This window comes from Pan paniscus, chromosome 11, assembly GCF_029289425.2.
Source record: "Pan paniscus chromosome 11, NHGRI_mPanPan1-v2.0_pri, whole genome shotgun sequence".
Classification (NCBI taxonomy): domain Eukaryota; kingdom Metazoa; phylum Chordata; class Mammalia; order Primates; family Hominidae; genus Pan; species Pan paniscus.
The window spans coordinates 17,342,829-17,364,696 of record NC_073260.2 but is presented as its reverse complement, the minus strand read 5'-3'; the positions used below and the strand labels follow the sequence as shown (position 1 = coordinate 17,364,696).

The 21,868-nt window shown below is 47.6% G+C and overlaps 1 protein-coding gene across 3 annotated transcripts in view; it reads right to left on the bottom strand.

Moving 5' to 3' along the window:
• TTLL11 (tubulin tyrosine ligase like 11) overlaps positions 1 to 21,868 on the bottom strand; it is a 279,224-nt gene that overhangs the window by 167,004 nt on the left and 90,352 nt on the right. For all 3 annotated transcript variants that reach the window (XM_003833114.5, XM_014346269.4, XM_055117668.2), the window contains one exon: positions 6,822 to 7,397. In XM_003833114.5, coding sequence (XP_003833162.2) covers positions 6,822 to 7,397 — 576 coding nt within the window. The remainder of the gene's footprint in view (positions 1 to 6,821; positions 7,398 to 21,868) is intronic.

The window sequence follows — 21,868 nt, the reverse complement described above, 5'->3', positions numbered from 1 at the left end:
AAGTCTCAGGGAGGTGACATATGGACAGGGGCTAAATAAAGTGAGAGAATAAGTCATTTTTGGGTTGGGCATGGTGGCTTACACCTGTAATCCCAGCACTTTGGGAGGCCGAGGCGGGTGGATCACCTGAGGTCAGGAGTTCAAGACCAGCCTCACCAACATGGTGAATCCCTGTCTCTACTAAAAATATTTTTAAAAAATTATCTGGGCATGGTGGTGGGTAGCTGTAATCCCAGCTACTTGGGAGGCTGGGGCAGGAGAATCGCTTGAACCCAGGAGGCGGAGGTTGCAGTGAGTGAGTGCCATTGCACTCCAGCCTGGGTCAACAAGAGTGAAACTCCAACTCAAAAAAAAAAAAAGAATAAGTCATGTTTGAATAGCTGGGGAAGAGCATTCCAGGGAGAGGGAACAGCAAGAACAAAGGCCACTTCTGAAGAACAGCAAAGAGTGAGCGAAACGGAGAGTGGCAGAAGATGAGGTCAGATAGACAAGGGGCAGATGGCACTGCATCTTGTAGACCATGAGAAGGAGCCAGGATTGTAAGTGCAATGAAAAAGCCACTGGAGGGTTTCAGTGAGGAAAGTAACTGGATCCAACTTGTGTTTTAAAGCATCTCCTTGGCTACAGTGAGAAAAATAGGCTATAGGCAGTAAGGGTGGCTATGGCAGCCATTCAAGTGCGAGGTGATGGCTGCCTAGACTGGGATGGCAACAGTGGAGTTGGTTAGAAGTGGTTACATTTGGGAATATTTTAAAGGATATTTGCAAGAGTTGCTTATGGATTGGATGTATGAAGGAGGGAAACAGAAAAAAAAAGGATGTCTCAGGCTTTTGGTCTGAGTGACTGACTGAATGCCATTTGTTTACTGAAACAGTAAAGACGATAGAGAGTAGGTTTGGGAGGGAAGTCAAGAGCTTGACTTTGGACGTGTTCAGTGTTTGATGGCTATTAACTATCCAAGTAGAAAATTAAAGTGGGCACTGGGATATACCAATCTGGAGCTCAAGGAAAGGTCAGGACTGGAAATACAGCTATAGGCGCCAGTAGCATAGAGCTGGTGCTTAAGGCCATGGGGGCTACGTGGGATCATTTAGGAGTGATTGTGAATAGGGGGACACCTTTCCAAGGATGGAGGCCTGAGACTCTCCAACACTGACAGGTCCAGAAGAAGAGGCTGAGAAGCAGCAGCCAGGGAGGTAGGAGGGAAACTGGAGTGTATCCTTCTATCATATTCTGCTTGGCAAACCCTTCTTCATGCTTTACGCTCCAGCTTAAGCATCTCCTCCTCTGGGAAGCCTTCCCTGACAGGGTTAGGCAAAGTTAGCGACTCCCTTTTCTGGGCTCTCCCAGCATCCCACATGGACCCTCTCATAGCATTTCTTTCTTACAAGGGACTGGAGTTCTCATGAGTCAGCTCTCCCCATTACACCATGCGCCCCCTCAGAGCAGGGACCTTGTCTTATCCGTAACCACACACCCATACTAGCTCAGGGCTTGTCTCAGTGGGTGCCCAGGGAATGTGTTAGAGTCCAAAGGAAGAAAAAGCTGAAATATCAGAAGTTGTTTCTGGAGAAAGGGTTTATCTAGGAGGTGGGGCTTGAATAGCACCTTAGAAGGCGTTGAAGTTCAAGAAACAGCAAGAATGAGAGAGAGCATGCCAGGTCAGCCGAGACAGAAGAGAATCAAAGGGCAGCAATGGGAAAGCACAAATTATGTCCAAGACAGCAATTGGATCTGTTTTTCAAGACTGCAGGGCTCAGGGAGGGTACAGGGAAGCTAGACTGGGGTTGGGGTCAAGGGTGACAAATGCCAGGCTAAGGAAATGGTTTTCAAACTATGCTCCTTGGAACACTTGTGTTCCTGTTAGGTTTAAAATGTGAATATTTCATGGTTTCTTACAACTTTAAGGCACTTCATCATAGACAAATTTGAGAGCTGCTGTGGTTACAGATAACAAACAATGGAATAAACATAAAAACTGTCATTTATTAAGTGATTCCTATGTGTTAGGTGCTGTGCTAAATATTCTTCCTAGTTTGCTCTTATTTGTGCTTACAGTAATTCTGAGAGAGAGGTACAAATATGGTCTCTAACTGCAGATAAGGAAGCTGAGACTAAGAATTGTTAACTTGCCAAGCAGACCAGCTAGAGGTGCCAGGGTTAGCCCAAACCCAGGCCATCTAAGAACCAAATCCAAGCCCTTGACCACTCACTGCATTGCTCCTTGGCCTTCTTCCCTTGGGGTGACTGGCTGAAGGGTAAGGAGGAGGTCAAAAAAACAAAGAATAAAGAGGAGAAACATCTTAGGATTTAGGAACAGCATCTCCTTCAGGCATCTAAGCGAAAGGATCACGGCCAAGGAGATAATTAGATACAGGGAGCTAGAAGAAGATACAGACCAAGCAATGGAACTGGGAAAGAACGTTCTTGAAAGCTGAGCTGGAAGCCTTTCCTCTGCATGTGTTATTTCTGCCATATGATTCATCTACACTGAGACAGGCCTTGCTGTATAAGTCAGAGTCACACTGGTGCCCTCAAGAAGGCTGACATGAGGATATGTTGCTGGGAGCTACCTAGGCAATGACAGGGGACAGGCTGGAATGACAGGGAAGCCATGTTCCTCAGCAGCAGATTACAGGAAACCTGCCCACAGCCTGAGCAGTGCCCGCAACTGCTCTGTGCCATCACAATTTCCCAAGTAGTTATTGTGGCTATGATTGGAAAGGGGTCACCGTCACATGTTTAAGATAAATGTAATTTCTTTGGCTAGAGTTTGTGTTCTGGAATGCTGCAATCTGAGTCAAGCCCAGGCAACAAGCGAGAGGGGCTGTATGGCAAAGAAGTCATGTGTTCTATCTGCACGGAACATTACAGCTTGAAAAGCCATTCACAATCTTTATCTAATTGTAATTTGACAACAACCCTGTGAGGTAGGCAAGGAAGACGAGGCACAGAGAAGTTAAGTGACTTATACAAGAATACACAGCAAGTCAATGGCAGAACCTAACCGGGTCCCTTAATCTCTAGGTTCCAAGTCAGCTCAGGTATGTGAGACCCAAATTCAAAAGTGTTCTTACAAGTGATAAGAATAAAGTAAGAGAGGGTTCCAAGGAGAAAAGGATACCATTTTCTTTTCTTTTTTTTTTTTTTTTTTTTTTGAGACTGAGTCTCGCTCTGTCACCCAGGCTGGAGTGCAGTGGCGCGATCTCGGCTCACTGCAAGCTCCGCCTCCTGGGTTCACGCCATTCTCCTGCCTCAGCCTCCCAAGTAGCTGGGACTACAGGTGCCTGCCACAACACCCGGCTAATTTTTTGTAATTTTTTTTTAGTAAAGATGGGGTTTCACCATGTTAGCCAGGATGGACTCGATCTCCTGACCTCGTGATCCGCCCGCCTCGGCCTCCCAAAGTGCTGGGATTACAGGCGTGAGCCACCGCGCCCGGCCCAAGGATTCCATTTTCTCCCTTAATGACTGGGAATCTGAAATGTATGGTAAGACAAATTCCAAATATCTAACACCTTATACCCTGTCAAAGTGTTGTCACCCACATTACTTCACAATAAAAGGCAGGCAGGGAAGTGAGCGTAGGTGATTTACAGAGAAAGAAGCAGAGGCTCAGAGTGGTGAAGAAACATGCCCAAGTTCGCACAGCTGGGAAGAGGAAAAGCACTTCCTTGATCCTGGCGTCTCCCCCCGTGCTCCTCCTCTCACCCAGGCCTGGAAGCATTTAGTGTGGTCAAGCAGTGGGAAACAGTCCCAAGACTGTGGTTCCATTTGCAGACATGATCTGTCCAAACCAGTGGCTCCCTCCCTGTCTGCCCCCTCCACCAGCTCCCCACAGCTTGGGCCCCACTGATGGCTGCCCCATGTGGCCTGTCCATAGCAAGACATGCAGCAAAACAACCAGCCTGGCCCTCCACCCTGCCACTCGGTCCAAGCCAGGGCTCTGTGGCTTGGCTCTGCATGCCGGGCCCACATGATAGTCCTAGAATAGCTGTCATTGTCAAACAGATCTGACCACATGGTCCCCCGGGATGACCCCTGGACGTGTCCACGTTGCAACTTATCTCCTTGACCCTAGCTTTTTGATGGCTTACGTCAGGACTTGTTTTCTCTGGCCCTACCTCTAAGTTCTGCCCTTTTCTCCTTTCTAATGTTTTAAGCCACCTACCTGATGGCTGAGCTGTGCATCCTCCCTGGGAACCAAAGGCCAGGGGTCCAGTTTCTCAGGACAGATTTCTGGATGGCAATTACCCCTTCCTGGTACTGATCATGGCCTGAATAGCCCTCCAAAAGGTGCCGCCAGCCTGCCTGGAAATCCTGCTGGCTGGCGCCTAGCCCCTGGGGTGTCCTCTCTGGGTTTGAGGCTGCACTTTGGGACCAGCCTCCTCTTCTGCTGTTGAATGAATGCCCCATCCACTAGAGACACTGCCCCACTCCCTCCGTTCTCACTTCTTGTCCCAAGAGACCTGTCACCTGCTTGCCATAGACTGGAAATAACCCAAATGTTCCTTGACAGAAGAACTGATAATAAATTGTGCATATTCACAATGGAATCTATAACAGTGCAAATGAGGCAGTACCCACGACCCCCACCAGCATGCGTGGACCTTGGAAACCTTATGTGTAGTGGAAAAGAATGTTCCAGAAGACGCCATACTTTATAATAGCATTTTTATAAAACTCAAAAACAAGCAAAACAAAACAATATATTGTTTAGGGATACATTCATGCCTAATAAAAGTATTTTCAAAAGCAAGGAAATAATCAACATAAAATTCAGGGTAATGTCTACCCCAGGGCTGGGCAGGGACATGGTTTGGGGCAGAAACACACTAGTTGGAGATCTTGGGTTGGGAGGAGGGTTTGAGATAATCATTTTGTTGTTTGGCTTCATGGCTTACAAGTATGTTCCATGTATTCTTTTTTCATATATATCAAATGCTACAAAATGACTTTAAGGATTAGATGGAGAGGGTCCCCAGAGGTACCCCTTCTTCTCTCCTCCTACCCACACTGATTGATCTGGGGGCAGGAAAGTGTGTACCTATGGAGTGTCTGGATACCACGTCTCCCCACCCCGCACTGTCACAGCTGAATGGCCTGTAAGAATGTTCCAGCCTCATTCCCTTCCCTCCCACACTCTGGCTGAGTCCACCAGACTCTGGCCCTGGCTCCATCGCTCTGCTGAAGACAATTCTCACTGAAGTCTCCAGTCAACTCCTTACGAGTGGAGAGGACAGTTTCAGTGCTGGTCTTGCCTGGCATCTCAGCAGCATTTGAAGCGCTGACCCTGTCTGCTTCCCCAGGCACCTCGTCCTTGCCATTCAGGCTCCTTCTCTCCTGATGTTTATTCTATCTCAAGACACTGCTTCTTGGCCTCCTTTCCTGGCTCCCTCCCCCTCCCCTGCCTTTCCGTTAGTGAAATGGTGATTCCCACAGGTGTCTTCTCAGTCTTCTCGTCACCCTCTTTGGTCACCATTTGCTGATGAGTTCTCATCTCTGTCCCCAACCCAGGCCTCTGTCTCCTGAACTCCAAGCTCCAAATAGCCAATTGTCCCCTCAATCTCTCCACTTGGATGTCACATAGGCACTTTAAGTCCAACTCCCAACCTTCCCCCAACAGCCTGGTCCTCTTCCGGGGCCTCCATCCATGCAAGTACCCAAGCCACCTGCACATCAGCCTCAGGTCCTCCCTGCCCTCACTGCCACCATCTCTCCTCTCTCTCCAGCCTCATCCAGTCACCAAGCTGAGCCCTTCTTGCTCCTTCCCTGGCACCCAGATCTGTCTATCCCCCCTACCTGCACCACAACCTTCCCAGTCCATACCAGCATCCTCTCCAGCTTATGTGAAAGCAACTGTCTCCTAGGGACCTCCCCACTTCCAGCCTTGTCTCAGTGTGTTCTCTACCCTGCAGACACTGTTCTTTGTAACATGCAAATTGGAATGCCATCTTTCCCCTGCTTAAAATTCTCCAGGGACCACCCCCCCGAACCAATACCCAGGCTCTCGACACAGCCCCTACCTTTCTCTCCCACCTCACCTTCCCTCATCTCCCCCGCATCTCTGCCTTAAACCCCACCCGACAACCATACTCAACCTCTTCCAGTGCCTCCTGCTTCCCACTCACCCCTCTGGCTTCAGCACATTTCCACCTGGAACCCTTTGCCCCCACACCCCTACCCAGTTTCTCCTGCTTCATCTAACTCTCGCTCCAGGTTTCAGTTCAACTGCTATTTCTTCTGGGAAGCCTTCCCTGTCCACGCCACTCCTGCCCAGAGAATGTTACGTGGCCCCACGATCTCAGCACCTCAGACGTTTCCTATTCTACTCTAGCACTTAAAACCCTCCATAATCATTGCTTTTTAAATTACATGTCTCTCACAACAGACTCTATGCATCAGCAAGCAGGGCCCTGACTTGCTGTCTCAATAGAACCCAGGACAATGTCTGACCGCTACTAAGCATGTGGCAAAGGTTGTTGAATGAGTAAGTGAATGAATGAATGAGTAAACGAATGAATGTAAAACTCTGCTTTACATGTGTTGTCTCATTTAATTCTTACAAGAACCTTTTAAGATAGGTATTCTTCATTTCATTTTACAGGTAACAGAAGGGAAGTAGCTTGCCCCAAATCACACAGGGAGCAAACAGAAAGCTTGGAAGTTGGGCCCAGGTTTAACACCCAAGCCCACAGCACCACCAACCCTGTCCCCTCCTCTGGCCATCCCACCCCGATCACTCATCCTACACGAAGCCAGAGAGCCCTCTTGAGGCCGGTCAAGGCTGGAAACGCAGGCTGGGAACTGGCAATGGTTACCTGGAAGCACGTGGGGCCCGGCCTCCCCGTGGGGATGTCTGACTGGTAGAAGACTTTGAGCTCTGGAGTCAGCGCGATGACCGTCTTAATCACCACAGAGATGATGTCAGACCAGACCTTCTTGATGTCAACGCCTTTGGAAGACAGTCTACAAAGGATGCTGGAAAAAGTCCTTTTGCTGCCAGTGCTAGCACTGTCCGAGTGGATGAAGTTGCCGCTGTGGATGTTCAGTGAATAGTTGGTTAAGTGCATAAAGATGCGGTGCAGGTTTTTGGGGGTGGGCTCCTGATATGGCTCGGTACAAAACCTAGAGAGTCCATCTTTGGCTATATAAATCTCTAAGGGGTCTAAGGACTTGAGTAAGACATACAGACGAATATCAAACTTGAGCTTGTCGATAAGGAGAGGTTTGCAGATGTACTCCTGGACCACCGCCGGCCTGCTCTGGAGGGTCCCTGCCAGGCGGATGTCACTGGGGTCTTTAATGAGGTAGATTCCGTCACCCTGACAACCACCATCAGGTTTCACGATAAAAGTGGGCTTCCAGGAGGGGTCATCGTCTTTCACCATTTGAACCTGGAGGGGAAAAAAAGGATGGCCGACATTATATTGTTTTCCCTCTGGATCCCTAACACAGAACAGGGGCTTAGCAAATGTGTGGTGAATGAGTGACAAGATGATCCCTGCCGATCTGAGCAGGGGCTGAGCATCTTCCATGGAGATGACACTGCACAAGGTACTGAGATGGTGACATCAGGACTGTCCCCAGTCTTGTGCTCCAGAGCAAGGTGGAGAGTGTAGTGGACTGGCAGTCACGAGACCTGGGTTCAAATCCTGTTTCGCCAGTTATTAGCTACCACTTTGAACAGGTCATATAACTAATAATAGTGCTGAGAATGATAATGATGGTGAGCTAATATCATTTATGAGTGCCTGTGAAATGCCAGGCACTATATCAGGCACTTACCTAATTAGCTCATCTAACCCTCACAGAAAATATGGTTGTGTCTTTTTATGTCAGGAACAGAGAGGGTACAGCAGTTGCTGAGGGCATGGGTGTTGGAGTCAGATGGCCTGGGCTCAGACACTGGCCCTGCTCCTTACCCTGCAGCCTTGGACAAGTGACTTAAGTTATCTACACCCTTGCCATCTGTGAAATAGGAGAAAGGTTGTTTTGAGGATTAAATGCAATCATAAATGCAAGAGGCTAAGGACCTAGAACTTGAGAAATAAAAGACAGTCCAAAGCCTGGCTGTCACTCTTTTTAGAAGATGAAGTGACTTGCCAGCTAACGCGGGGGCAGAATTGGGATCGGAATCTAGATTGATGACTGAAGCCTTTGGACCTTCCTCTATCCTACCATGTCTTGGTTTCCTCACTTTAAAAATGGGGATATAGACACCTACCCTCACTGGGTCGTTGTAAGGATGAAATAAACTAAAACGTACAAAGGGCCAAGGGCAACACCAAACACAGAGCTGAGCTAGTGCACAGGAAATGTTTGTTTTATGTTTACATCCCTTCTAAAGTTCATCTGGTAGACCTGACCAATCCTTCCGTCTGTTGAGATCTTTTTGAAACAAGATCCCGTCGTCCACAGTATTTGCTCTCCTCCCAGCTCCAGGTCAGCAGAACACTCACATAATTAACTATCCAGGCACTTGACCAGTCCAGATAGTCGATCTGGACCTGTGGGTCTGCGTAATTCATCCTCGCCCCATTGCCCCTGATGCTGGTGAGGTGCTTCCTGCAGCTATGGAGAGCGGATGGACTGAAATGGCAGGAGAGGAGGTTTTCACGAGCAGAGAGAAGCTGGAGGAAATGTAAGGGTGGATTTGAAAGAGGGATCCACGCTCTCTGCAGCTTCTGGTATGAAAGTTCCCCTCTGAAATCTGACAGCAGTGCCTGGCAGGCTGAGTTGGTGGGTGCCCCAGTGATGGACTCCTCTCAGCTCTCCACCTTTGCTGTGTAAGCCCAAGCCAGGACGTCTGCACTCTGGCTTGTGCCTTGCGCTTATCTCTTTGACCAGCCTATATTTCTAAATGAAGCTTTTGCCAATTCCTTGGGCACTATCACTTATTCTGGGCTTGTAAAAGATCTTTAACAATGGAGAAACACTTAAAGCCTTAATAATGGTCCACATCAATTGTTTCCCCTTGTCAGCAGGATCCGAGAATGGAACTTCACAAGAGATCAATGCAAGCCTCCCAGGGCCTTCCACTGAGGCTTTCTTGCAACTGTGACCTTGACGTTTATGTAGTTATTTAATATTCAACCAAAGCACTCGTACACTTGGCCCTTTACAGTAAATATAAGTGTGCTGGACAAATGGCAGTTATGGATCAGGAAGTGAAAAATGTCAAGTTTGCACTGATGGGAAATTTTTCCCTCTGGAAAGCTTTTGCTATGCCGAAGACACTAACAGTTCAATATATTATCCAGAGCAATATTTTCTCCTTTGAATTCCATGTATATGCCTTAAATAAATTAAACTACCTGGTCAATAGTCTCCGTCACTCATTGGATTCCTGAATATTTCTGCTCTTTGCCAGAATAGTGCCATACAAATCAAGATTATTAATACTCGTAGAATCATTGAATTTTTAGAACTAGAAGAATCCTCAGGGATCAACATCACCCAGTACTCTCAAAAGTCAAGGGGGAAACGGAGGCTCAGAGAGGTGACGTGACTTCCCTTGGGACCCACAACTGGCTGGCAGTATGGTCAGGATGAGAACTGAGGTCTCCCGACCCCACCTCAAGTTTGTGGTGCCATTTTTGCCTCTAAGATAAAACTGAAGATCTCTTGTTCCTCCGCTTACTGTAGGAAAGATCCTCCTAATGTATCAGACAGCACTGAGGTCTGTACTCTGGCCTCACCCTAAAGATTTTGGCCCTGAGTATGGCCATCCAGGAACTATATCTGTAGATCCTGAGTTGGCCAGACTGCCCCAGTTTCAAATCTTCTGTCTGGGTTCCTTGCTTGTTAAAGCGCAGGTGTGATTTATAGGAAACCCTCACAATTGTTCAGAACGTGGTTCCCATAGCCACCAGACCCTTCTGCCACTAGTACCCTAAAAAGAGAAACATTTTTCAGAATTCATATTCACTCTCCTCTGAGGTTTATTCAAGAATGACCCTTTCCCAACAGTTACTAAAGTTAAAAAGTAACACGCTGGCTCTTAAAAAGAAGTCATGGACCAGAATGAAAATATCATCGATATTCCTGGGCCCCAGCCTCACCAATTCCGATTTAATCGATCTGAGATGAGACCTGGGCATGTGTATTTTGGAAAAATCACCGCAGGTGATTCTGATGAGCACTCTGTCTGAGAATCACTGGACTAAGTGAATTAAATAAAAATACCATCTGGAACCAACATATTGAATGAAGTATTCTGCACTGGTGTTAGCTGGAGTGTGAGGAAGACTCGCGCTTATGCTACAACTGATGGTATCTCTAGTTTTATCCAAACCTGCTGTTGGACCTGAAATCCATTACCTTGTAACGGTATACACGGATGGCTGAAAGAGATACACAGAGGAGGTAGTGGCCTAATTGCCTGGCACTCCGCGGGCCTACTGAAAACTTTATGTGGCTTTTACTGCCCCCTAGTGGACATTTAGAAAACGCTACTGGGAAAGTCACCCCGTTCAAAATTCCAACACTACTGAGCAGTAAGATACTCTACTAAGACATTAAAATGGTCTTAAAGAAACACCACTACAAATGAAATATTATTCAGCCTTAAGAAGGAAGGAAATTCTCACACATGGCACAAAATGGATGTATCCTGAGGATACTATGCTAAGTGAAATAAACTAGACCCAAAAAGACAAATACTGTAAGTAAGAATGCACTTATATGAGGTACCTAGAGCAGTCAAATTCTTAGAGACAGAAATTACAATGGTGTTTTCCAGGGCTGGGGTGGGAGGGAATGGAGAATTAATGATTATTGGGTACAGAGTTTCAGTTTTGCAAGATAAAATAAGTTCTGGACATGGATGATAGTTGTACAAAAATGTGAATGTACTTAATGCCACTGTACACTTAACATACATACAATGCACATTTTAAAATGGTTAATCTGGTAAATCTTGTCATGTATATTTTACCAAAATTTTAAGATTAATTTTTAATTTTTTTAAGTCATAGCTTTTGGTAAGTTAGAGATAGTACTATAGTGAAAAACAGAAAATCTGGATTTTAGTCCTAATTGTTTCTGACTGTGTGACCTCGAGAAAGTCACCTAACTTTCTGGGCTTTGTTGTAGTCACCTATAAAATAAAGGGGTCAGACTAAGGTCCCTGGCTTCCGCCAGCGAGCAAATGCTGAACCATGATTTATCTTGATATCACCACAGTCGAAGGCTGCGTTACAAACACACAAGTGGCATTCATCACGTCGGAGAGTTCCTGCTGTGCTGTTGGGATCAGCACATTGGGATGATCCATAAGAGGAGGAGATTTGGCTCTGAGATTTATGATGCATTTGAGGAAATCAGCAGGGCATTTGGAGGAAGCAAGCTAAAATGTTTGGAGGGAGAAATTCAGCAACTAGAATATCAAGCCACAAAACATTATTAGCAATGAGGGGCAGGTAAGAGGCCAATTTCTGAAGAAATACTGTTTCTGCAATACTGGGGAAGTCAAAACCAGTTAGGGCAGTCCTTTGTCACTCAGGTGGATTTGCATCCAATCTTAGCAACTCAGACCTTTGATGTCACAGGTACACGCTACAGATCTCAGGCAAAAACAAGCCTCTGATAGACAAAATCAGTGTCACACAGTGCATGCCAGACAGGAGGCAGGGCCAGCCCCTGCCAGCCTCAGGGATATGAGCCTGGTACCCAGGGCAAATTCCTACCTCAATGTTCAGGGCAATTTCTGAGTCCACTTAACATGGAAGGCAGTCTGCAGTGAGGTCACCTAGGGCCAGATGGAAAGGGCAAGAATGGCCTGTTGGGGCAGAGTGGGAGACAGAGCAGTGGGGCAGAAAGGAAGGACCTGGGCAGATGATGTGCTGCTTCGGTGGGGGGTTATGAAGGCAGGAGCAGGCAGGACACTTCTGGGAAACTGTAGATAGTTCCGATGGCTGGAGAACATAAGAGGTGGAGGGGGTGTGCACATGGAAATCCCACTAGTGAGACTGGCAGGGGCCAGATAATACCACCACCACGAATAATAATAATAACATTAGCACACGCTTACTGAGCACTTATTATGGGTCAGGCACTGTTCTAAGCCCTTTGGAGGTATTATCTCACTTAATCCTCACAACAATCCTATTTTACAGATAGGGAGAGGGAGGCCCAGAGATGTCAAGTAATTCGTCAAAGATTACACAGCCAATAGGTCACAAAGGCAGGATTTGAACCCAGGCAGGCAGATTCCAGAGCCCATGCCAGAATGAATGAGAGATGTATGAGAAGGGGATGGAGGAAGATCAGGCCTAGCTAGGAAGTAAGGGTCTCATAGGGAAGGCCCTTGAGTGTTGGTTTAGAGTTTGAGCAATGTCCTAAAATGATGGGGACTCCCTGAAAGGTTTTGAGAAGAAAGCAACTTAATTAGATGTGTATTATGGGATGATGCCTCAGGCTGTCACATAGAAAATTTACCCAAGTGGTTGGATGGTCTGGGGCAGACAGGAAAAGTCCAAACTGAGGCTGCAGTGGAGTCAGAGGGAAGGACAGAGGTTTGGGAAATATTTTGGAGCTAAAATCAACAAAACTGGATGACTGGGAGAGAGAGACAGGAACATAAAGGATAATCCCACTATGTCTAGGTAGTCACGGGGAATATAAGGGAATGAGGAAAGGCAGAGGGGAGGCAGTGGGAAGATGATGAGCTGCGCAGAGGACCCTGGAGGGCACGTACCTAGAGAGGTTTGTGGTCCCTGGGAAATGTGTCTGGAGCTTGGGAGAGAGATCTGGGGTCGTCAGGCCCCCAAGGATGGCCAAGGCCCTCGCAATGAGCCAGATTATCCAGAGACAGGATAGAGAGGAAGAAGAGGGCACCTGGGAGCCAGAGGCTGGAACGGGCAGAACAGACCCCAAAACACCTTGTATTTATACTCGATCTGCAGGCGAAGGATGGAGTTTCAACTGGCGAGGGACATGCATCCACGCATCACCAGGGCACCCAGGAGGAAGATAGTTTGGAAGGAATGAAACCAGGTATAGGAAGGACCCGAGGCTATCAAAGGTCCAAAGGCCTGAGCTGGGGCAGGGACAATGGGGTTGAAATAGGGAGCTGAGAGAAGAGGTAGAATCAGGGCACCTGGTGACTGGACAGATGTGAAAGGCGAGAGAGGAAAGGGTCACGGGTGAGCTCACGGTTTGGGACTTCAGCAATTTTGGGAGGGGTGATGTTACCATTAACAGATTTAGGGACTACAGGGAGAGGAGCAGGTCTCATTGAAGGAAAGTGGGGACAAGGAGAGGAGGAATTCACTTCATCTAATGAGTATTATTTGCACGACTCCAGACAGAGCTAATTTAGGACTTTATAATATCCCGCAAGCCCTCTACTGTTCATCGGAACCAGGCCAGGTTGTCCGATATCTCCTACAGATGATTAATTCTGATACAACAACTCTCCCAAGCTTAGAAAGAATAAGAGCTGCTGTCCGACAGGGATGAGACTCAGACTCTAAACTCAGATGGCGCATACCTCGAACTGGAGCACAGGTATCCAAACAGACCTCTCAAGCTCCGTGGTGAGTGCGGGAACCACGGGCCCGTGAGAAGTAGTGCCTGCCACTGTGCAGGCAAACATTTTCAGCACTCCCTGGCTTTTGAAGAGTTCCAGTTAAGAAAATCTCAGCAGCAAAGAAAGCACCCTGTTCAGCTTATCACTGATGAGTATCCTGAGTTTACTGGGGCAGTGGCATCGATTACCCCTGAGGAGTTGGGGCTGACCCCTTGCATGCACTCCTCGCATGGCCTGGATGGTCCTCCCTTCCTTGGCAGCCAGCACCAATGCACCCTGGCAGTCTCGCTTTCTGCCCTTCCCTCCTGTCCTCTCTCGCCTCTATGCCTTTACACCGGCTTTCCCTGGACCTCCACTGACCTCCTGCCCTTTCTTTGCCTGTAAAGCTCCTGCCCATCATCTATGGTCCCTTGGGAAGTTCCCTCTGAGAACTGGCCTGCAACCCTCTATACAGACATCTTTTCCTTCCCAAAGTCCTTCTCCATATTGAGCTTCCCCATATCTTCATGACCAGCCCTTTGAGGCCCAGGAAGGAATCATCACCACACACACACAGACACACACACATACACATGCACACACATGTATAGAGTACACACATGCGAGCACATGCACACACATGCACACGTACACACTTTATAAACAAAGAAACTGAGGCCAAGGGGCAAGGAGACTTGCCCAAGGCCACACAGCTAGTAGCAGAACCAGAACTATTAGGGAAAGTATGTGAAAACCACAATTACTTTTGCACCAACCTAAATAATACATTAAATCTTCTGATATCCAACCCTAAGCTCTTTCTACCATAATTAATTCAGGGATCTGAAGAAATCTTTCAGAAGAAACCTTGGAATAAGTACTCTCTTTCATTCTCGTTCTGAACACATTTGTTTGCTGCTATTATAAATTTTGATGCTCTGCAAAGATATTACTTTATGTAATTGCCAACTCTCCACTCTATGGAGAATGAGGAAATTGAGGCCCAGAGAGTCCAGTGAGAAATCTACAGTCATCTAGCTAGAAGGCGGAAGTAAAGCGTCAGTTCTGGGCCACGCTGCCCTTTCTTTGAAGATGTTCTCGAGTTCACTGTGGAGGTGGACACAGCATCACACGGCTGCTCAAGGCAGTTGGTGCTTCTGCTCAGAAAACTTGAGGGGCAAGGAAGAGCCTCTCCACATGCTTTACCCCAATGCCAGCCCGCTGCCAATGCAACTTAACGGACCCTGCTTTTGGAGAACAGCAGCCTTCTGTGAGCCATAATCTACCCATCATTAGTGAGCAACCAAAAAGCCTCTCTAGAACACGCCCGGGACACTGAAACCTGTTTGATAGGAAGGGCCCAGTCGTACCGTGAGACTGTCCATTTTCCTCTCAGGTCCCTTCTCACACCCTGCCCCTAACTGCTGGAGCTGAGGGGAGTGAGAACACAGCCTGGCGAGTCAGCCCTGCCTGGCCTCCCCACTCCTTCCCCACAGTGCAGTCCCAGCCAGCCTCTGTCCAGCCCCACCTAATTCCCCTACCATGTGGGTTCTAAGCCCAGCTTGCTTGGCCTAAAGCCTAGCTTCCTAAGGACTGTGGGTGACACTGGCGCACATGGGGGCCCTCAGACTGCAGCTTCCCTTTACCTCCTCCGAGTCCACATACTGGATGTCTGCAAGCAGCAGCTGCAGAGAGGGCGTGGGCTTCGGAGTCAGGCAGACCTGGGTTCAGATCTCAGCTCAGCCACTTCCTAGCTGTAGGACCTTGGCCAAGCTACTTACTCCCTCTTATGGTACTATTTTTAGCATTTCATTTAATTTGTATTAGGCTGCCTTGGTTTCCTGATCATCCTCCTAAGTGATCAGATTCCCAGGTGAGGCTCATTCCAACCTACTTGGAGGGAGTCTCAGCTCCTGCCTATCCTATCCTCCAGTGCTCGCCCATGGGTGTCTGGGACCCATCTCCTGAGACTCGGCTGTTTCCTGGGTCTGCCTGGGTGTCAGCCTCTCAATTCCCAACTCCTTGGGGCTACCCCATCAGAGTCCAACCCACAGCCTGCCTCGTCTCCCTGGCCCACAGCCTCATTCTCCTCCCCCAGGTCTCCTACTGAGAGCCCAGAAGACATCACAGCTGAGCCTGCCTGGAACATAACACTCCGCTGCTGAGTAAGCTCCCCTTGCAGCTAAAATCGTTTTTCCAATAGTGAGGATTTCCTGCTAATGAACTGGCTACATAATCTTCAGCTCACTTCCGAATGTATACCACTGGTTATAGTCACAGGCGCTTCAGATCACTGGGCCCAGCTTTTCCTCCTTCCCCACACGACAGTCCTATGTCCCTTGCAGTCCTGCCATAATTTACACATTAAGCTGCTTAGGGGTTTTTTTGTTTTGTTTTGTTTGTTTTGTTTTTTTGAGACAAAGTCCTGCTCTGTCACCCAGGCTGGAGTGCAATGGCGTGATCTCGGCTCACTGCAACCTCCGCCTCCTGGGTTCAAGCGATTCTCGTGCCTCAGCCTCCCGAGTAGCTGGGATTACAGGCACCCACCACCACATTCGGCTAATTTTTGTATTTCAGTAGAGACGGAGTTTCACTACGTTGGTCAGGCTGGTCTCAAACTCCTGACCTCAAGTGATCCACCCGCCTCGACCTCCCAAAGTGCTGGGATTACAGGTGTGAGGCACCGTGCCCAGCCTAAACTTTTTTTTTTAATGCAAGAATATCAATGTCTTATTTTGCAACACTCAAACAAGGTGCCCTCCCTCCCAGTGCTCTTTTCGCTAAACTAGCAGTATTGCTCAATTGCAGTATTGAGCAATTGAAGTATTGATCAGTGCCAGGCAGTGCACTAGGCACGTCAATATGTATACATGAGATCTAATCCTATAAGACAGGCAATAGCATTTTCATTGACTTATTTGTTTGTTTATTGTCTTGCTATGTTGCCCAGGCTAGTCTCGAACTCCTGAGCTCAAGCAGTACTCCTGCCCCAGCCTCCCAAAGTGCTGAGATTATGGGCATGAGCCACTGTACCCGACCCAGAATTTTCATTTTTAGGCTTTGTAACTAGAGGTTTCTCCCCATATTCCAAGATCCTACAAAAAAGTGGCAGAGTTAACTACACTGCTAACTCCTTGAAGACAGGGGCAGTATTTCCCTCATCCCTCCATTCTCTTGCCCACTACATCCCCAGCTAGCACTGGAAGAGCCTTAATGGCGGCGGACTCAGTAAATGCTTATGGGAACCCGCCTCTGTCTCATTAGGTTCAATGCTGTCATGTTCTATCCAGGATCACAGGTGACATTTCTTCAAACGCTAATCCTGGGTGATGCCAACCACTTCCTGGACTTCAGTTAAAGTATGCCCCAAAAGCAGATAACTCCCCACTCTCTATCTCTGGAGCGTACCTCTCTTGGGCTCCAGACTCATACAATGAGATATGTCAAATTTGACACGTCCAAAACTAAGCTCATTGTCTTTTCTCTCAAATCTACCCCTCCTGTGTTCCCTCTAACAGTAAACATTACCACCATCCATCCATGTTCCCAAGCCAGAGATCTGAGATCACCTTCTCCCACATCACTCACCCCCACCCAGTCACCAAATTGACATTTCTCCATCTGAACACACCTTACAGTCCCTGAATCGTCTCAGCATTTCTCACCTGAATTGCTGCAATAGCTTCCTAGGTGACCTGACTGCAGTACAAGCTCTGTGCTGGGCACTTCCCATACATTATTTTCCATTCTAATAAGCAACCCTGTGAGATAGGCATTAAAGGGTGAGCCACATCAAACTGTCATTTTTATAAGTCAAACCCAGCTACACACACACCCACATGTGTGCACGTGCACACATTTGCATGTGATTCAACCTAATACTATTATTATTACCCACCAGCCCCCATCACAGGCTAGGAAACTGAGATTTACAGGGTAATTTATTTCCCCAATCACACATTTTATACCCTGGGGAGCCAGGATCTGAACATGGGTGTGTGTTCAAATTTCCAAAGGCCACACTTTTTCTGCTAAATCATATCATCTTCAGGTCCACATATCAGTTCCTAGAAGAATGCTCACAGCCCTAAATACATTACTTAGAGTATTAACACATCTTAATACTTTTATTAGAGGTGTTTGAACCAGAGCCGCTCCATCTTAAATAGGATCTGGGTGGAATGAGGCTAAAACCCACTGTGCTGCACTCGCAGAAGGTGAAGGCATTCTAAGTCACAGGATGAGACAGGAGGTCAGCACAATATACAGGTCATAAAGACCTTGGTGATGGCTGGGTGCAGTGGCTCACGCCTGTAATCCCAGGACTTTGGGAGGCCGAGGCAGGCGGATCACGAGGTCAGGAGATGAAGACCATCCTGCCTAACATGGTGAAACCCCATCTCTACTAAAAATACAAAAATATCAGCCAGATGTGGTGGCGGGCACCTGTAGTCCCAGCTACTCTGGAGGCTGAGGCAGGAGAATGGTGTGAACCTGGTAGGAGGAGCTTGCAGTGAGCCGAGATCTCACCACTGCACTCCAGCCTGGGCGACAGAGTGAGACTCCGTCGCAAAAAAAAAAAAAAAAAAGACCTTGCTGATAAAACAGCTTGCTGTCAAGAAGCCAGCTGAAACCCACCAAAACCAAGATGGCAACAAGAGTGACCTCTGGTCATCCTCACTGCTACACTCCCACCAGGGCCATGACAGCTTACAAATGGCATGGCAACGTCAGGAAGTTACACTATATGGTCTAAAAAGGGAGGCATGAATAATCCACCCTTTGTTTAGCATGTCATCAAGAACCATAAAATGGGCAACCAGCTGCCCTCGGGGCTGTTGTATGGAGAAGCCATTCTTTTATTTGTCTACTTTCTTAATAAACTTGCATCCACTTTACTTTACGGACTTGCCCTGAATTCTTTCTTGCACGAGATACAAGAACCCTCTCCTGGGGTCTGGATCAGGACCCGTTTCTGGTTACACTTTAAAATGTTATTAACAGTAATACATAACAGTAACAACTACCATTTATGAGCACCTATAAGGTGCCTTACAATAGTTATTTCACTTAATCTCCACAGCTAAGTTATGAGAAATCTACTGATATTGGTTTTTTTTCTTTTTCAGGTTTTATTTTGTTTTGTTCTTCAGTACCTTGTTTGTGTGTATGTGTGTGCAACGCTGTTTTTTGGTTTTTGTTTTCTTGACATGGAGTCTCACTTGTCGCCCAGGCTGGAGTGCAATGGCGCGATCTCGGCTCATTGCAACTGCGGCCTCCGAGGTTCAAGTGACTCTCCTGCCTCAGCCTCCCAAGTAGCTGGGATTACAGGCATGCGCCAACACACCTGGCCAATTTTTGTATTTTTAGTAGAGACAGGGTTTCCCCACGTTGGACAGGCTGGTCTCCAAATCCTGACCTCAGGTGATCCACCCACCTTGGCCTTCCAAAGTGTTGGGATTACAGGCTTCCAGGCGTGAGCCACCGCACCCAGCTGCAACACTGTTCTTAATAATGTTACAAATAAGGATCTGAGACTGAGCAAAGCCAGGTGACCTGCAGATCACACAGGAGGTGGTGAGCCAAGAGGCAGGGGGTGGGAATCATGAAGGGGGAAGGGGGGTGGGACAGGGAAGCTAAGCCTACTTCAGAGGTCAAGGTCGCCAAGATGGACACTCGCCCTGAGTCCCAGCGGCACAGCCTGTGCTTGGATCAGGTTCACAAGCCCAGGGTGGGCAGAGACAGCAGGGCAGAGCTGGTGCTTCTGGGCAACAGCTCTGACCTCTAAAGAGAACTGGCTGGAAACCGACACACCAAGAGGATAGTTTTAAACACCCACCCAGCCACTCAGAGAGCCTGGTCAGGGCAGCCAAATGCCTGCCCAGGAACGGGACACTCAGCCTGATCATTTACACCATGAGAGTGAGAACAAGATCTGCTGCAAGCCTCTGGATTTCAACTGCTGGTTTAAATTTCAAGGAGAAGCATGAAGGTGTTGACATGTAAGGAATTACTTGTACATGCCTTTGATCACCCTGAAACTCCAGGGTGTTCTAAATGAGTGTGCTGGTTGGAAGCCAAGCTGAGCTGAGTTCTACAAAGGAACTCCTACTGTGCCACTGGAGGCTGCTACAGAAGCCACGTTTCCTTAAATCAACACTGCCTGTTTCCCCCACTTTCATTTCAATGGCATCAGGTGGCCACGGGAAAACAGGACCTTGGGCTAAGTCCCCTCTCATGGGCTCCCAGGAAATGTTAGCCCGGCACCTGCTTCCTGACCTCTGGCCAGTCACTTCACCTGGGTGTTCATTTGCAAGGAAACCTCTCTGCTTCCTTAATAAATCAGAGAGGGACACTGAAGGCAGCCTCTCTTTGGGGAAACAGATGCCCCGACTGCTCTTCCAAATTTACTTTCCCTTTGGGGATATCTCGCTAGCCGCTACCACGACCACAACGGTCTTACCACAACGGTCTTAGGACAGGGAGGGAAGTTTTGATACCCTTTAATGCTCTGGACAACACCTGGGCTCCAACTCTTTCCTTAGGCCCCCGTAGCCATAGACATAGCTTCTGAGACTTTATTAATGACTCAAGGAGAGGAGAAGGGAAATAAATACAGAGAAGAGCACTGATAATTGTGTTTACAGGATACTCTCATCTCAGCATGACAAAGCTCTTTAGTTTGCTCTTAGATGGCAGAGGCAATGTTTTCCCATCCCCTGGGAAAACATCCAGATTCCCTGGAGGCTCAGCTTTAAGAGATCTCCAGTGGCTGGGTGCGGTGGCTCATGCCTGTAATCCCAGCACTTTGGGAGGCTGAGGCAGGCGGATCACAAGGTCAAGAGATCGAGACCATCCTGGCCAACATGGTGAAACCCCTGTCTCTACTAAAACTACAAAAATTAGCTGGGCGTGGTGGCGCATGCCTATAGTCCCAGCTACTTGGGAGGCTGAGGCAGAAGAATCTCTTGAACCTGGGAGGTGGAGGTTGCAGTGAGCCGAGAGCACACCACTGCACTCCAGCCTGGCAACAGAGTGAGACTCTGTCTCAAAAAAAAAAAAAAAAAAAAAAAAAAAAAGAGATCCCCAGCCTGTCGACCCTCCCTGCCAACCCACCGGACATTGGAAAGTCCACCCAGCTTAGGGAAACCTCACCTATGACCCACGAAGACAGAACAGCTATGCTACAGTCTCAACAGGACAGCTATTTCAGGATGTCAAGATAGAATACCATGAGCTAAACAGCCACAGAAGAAATATGTATAAGAAATAGCAAGGTATGTGTTACTCGATAGCATCAATATCTTCATCTGTCAAAGAGAGATGATCATAAAACCTCTCCGGTCCAGCACTTCCCAGACTTGCATGGTCAGGGAATGCTTTTAAAATTATAATGTACTTGGGGAACATCAACAGGCACTCATACATATTCAGATTAATAATGTGGACTGATTATAATGTCATATATAAGATATGGTGATATGGTGATGTTAGTCAATGGTGACGTTAGTCAATATATATTATAACATTTTAGCAATTAATCTGTGAGACCATTTACTTTTTTGCCTTCAACTTTAATCGAAATATGCATACGTTCCTTTTTTTTTTTTTTTTTTTTTGAGATGGAGTCTCGCACTGTTGCCTAGGCTGTAGTGCAGTGGTGCAATCTCGGCTCACTGCTACCTCTGCCTCCCAGGTTCAAGCGATTCTCCTTCCTCAGCCTCCTGAGTAACTGAGATTACAGGCACCTGCCACCACACCCAGCTAATTTTTTTGTATTTTTAGTAGAGACAGGGTTTCTCTATGTTGGTCAGGCTGGTCTCGAACTCCTGACCTCGTGATCCACCCGCCTCAGCCTCCCAAAGCGCTGGGATTACAGGCATGAGCCACCGCGCCCAGCTGCATACGTTCCTTGTTTATGTTTTGCCTGTATGATGTTTAAAGTGTCTCGGCCAGGCATGGTGGCTCACGCCTGTAAAATCCCAGCACTTTGGGAGGCCGAGGCAGGTGGATCATGAGGTCAGGAGTTTGAGACTCCTGACCAACATAGTGAAACCTGGTCTCTACTAAAAATACAAAAATACAAAAAGTGGCCGGGTGTGGTGGCACGCACCTGTAGTCCCAGCTACTCAGGAGGCTGAGGTGGGAGAACTGCTTGAACCCAGGAGGCGGAGGTTGCAGTGAGCCGAGACCACGCCTTACACTCCAGCCTGGATGACAGAGTGACACTCCATCTCAAAAAAAATAAAATAAAATAAAAATAAAAAGTACCTCATGGTTATCTAACCAAAGGGTGAAATTCAAGAGCAGCAGAGATAAATCTGGCTGATTTTCCTCTGATAAATCATTTTGTCC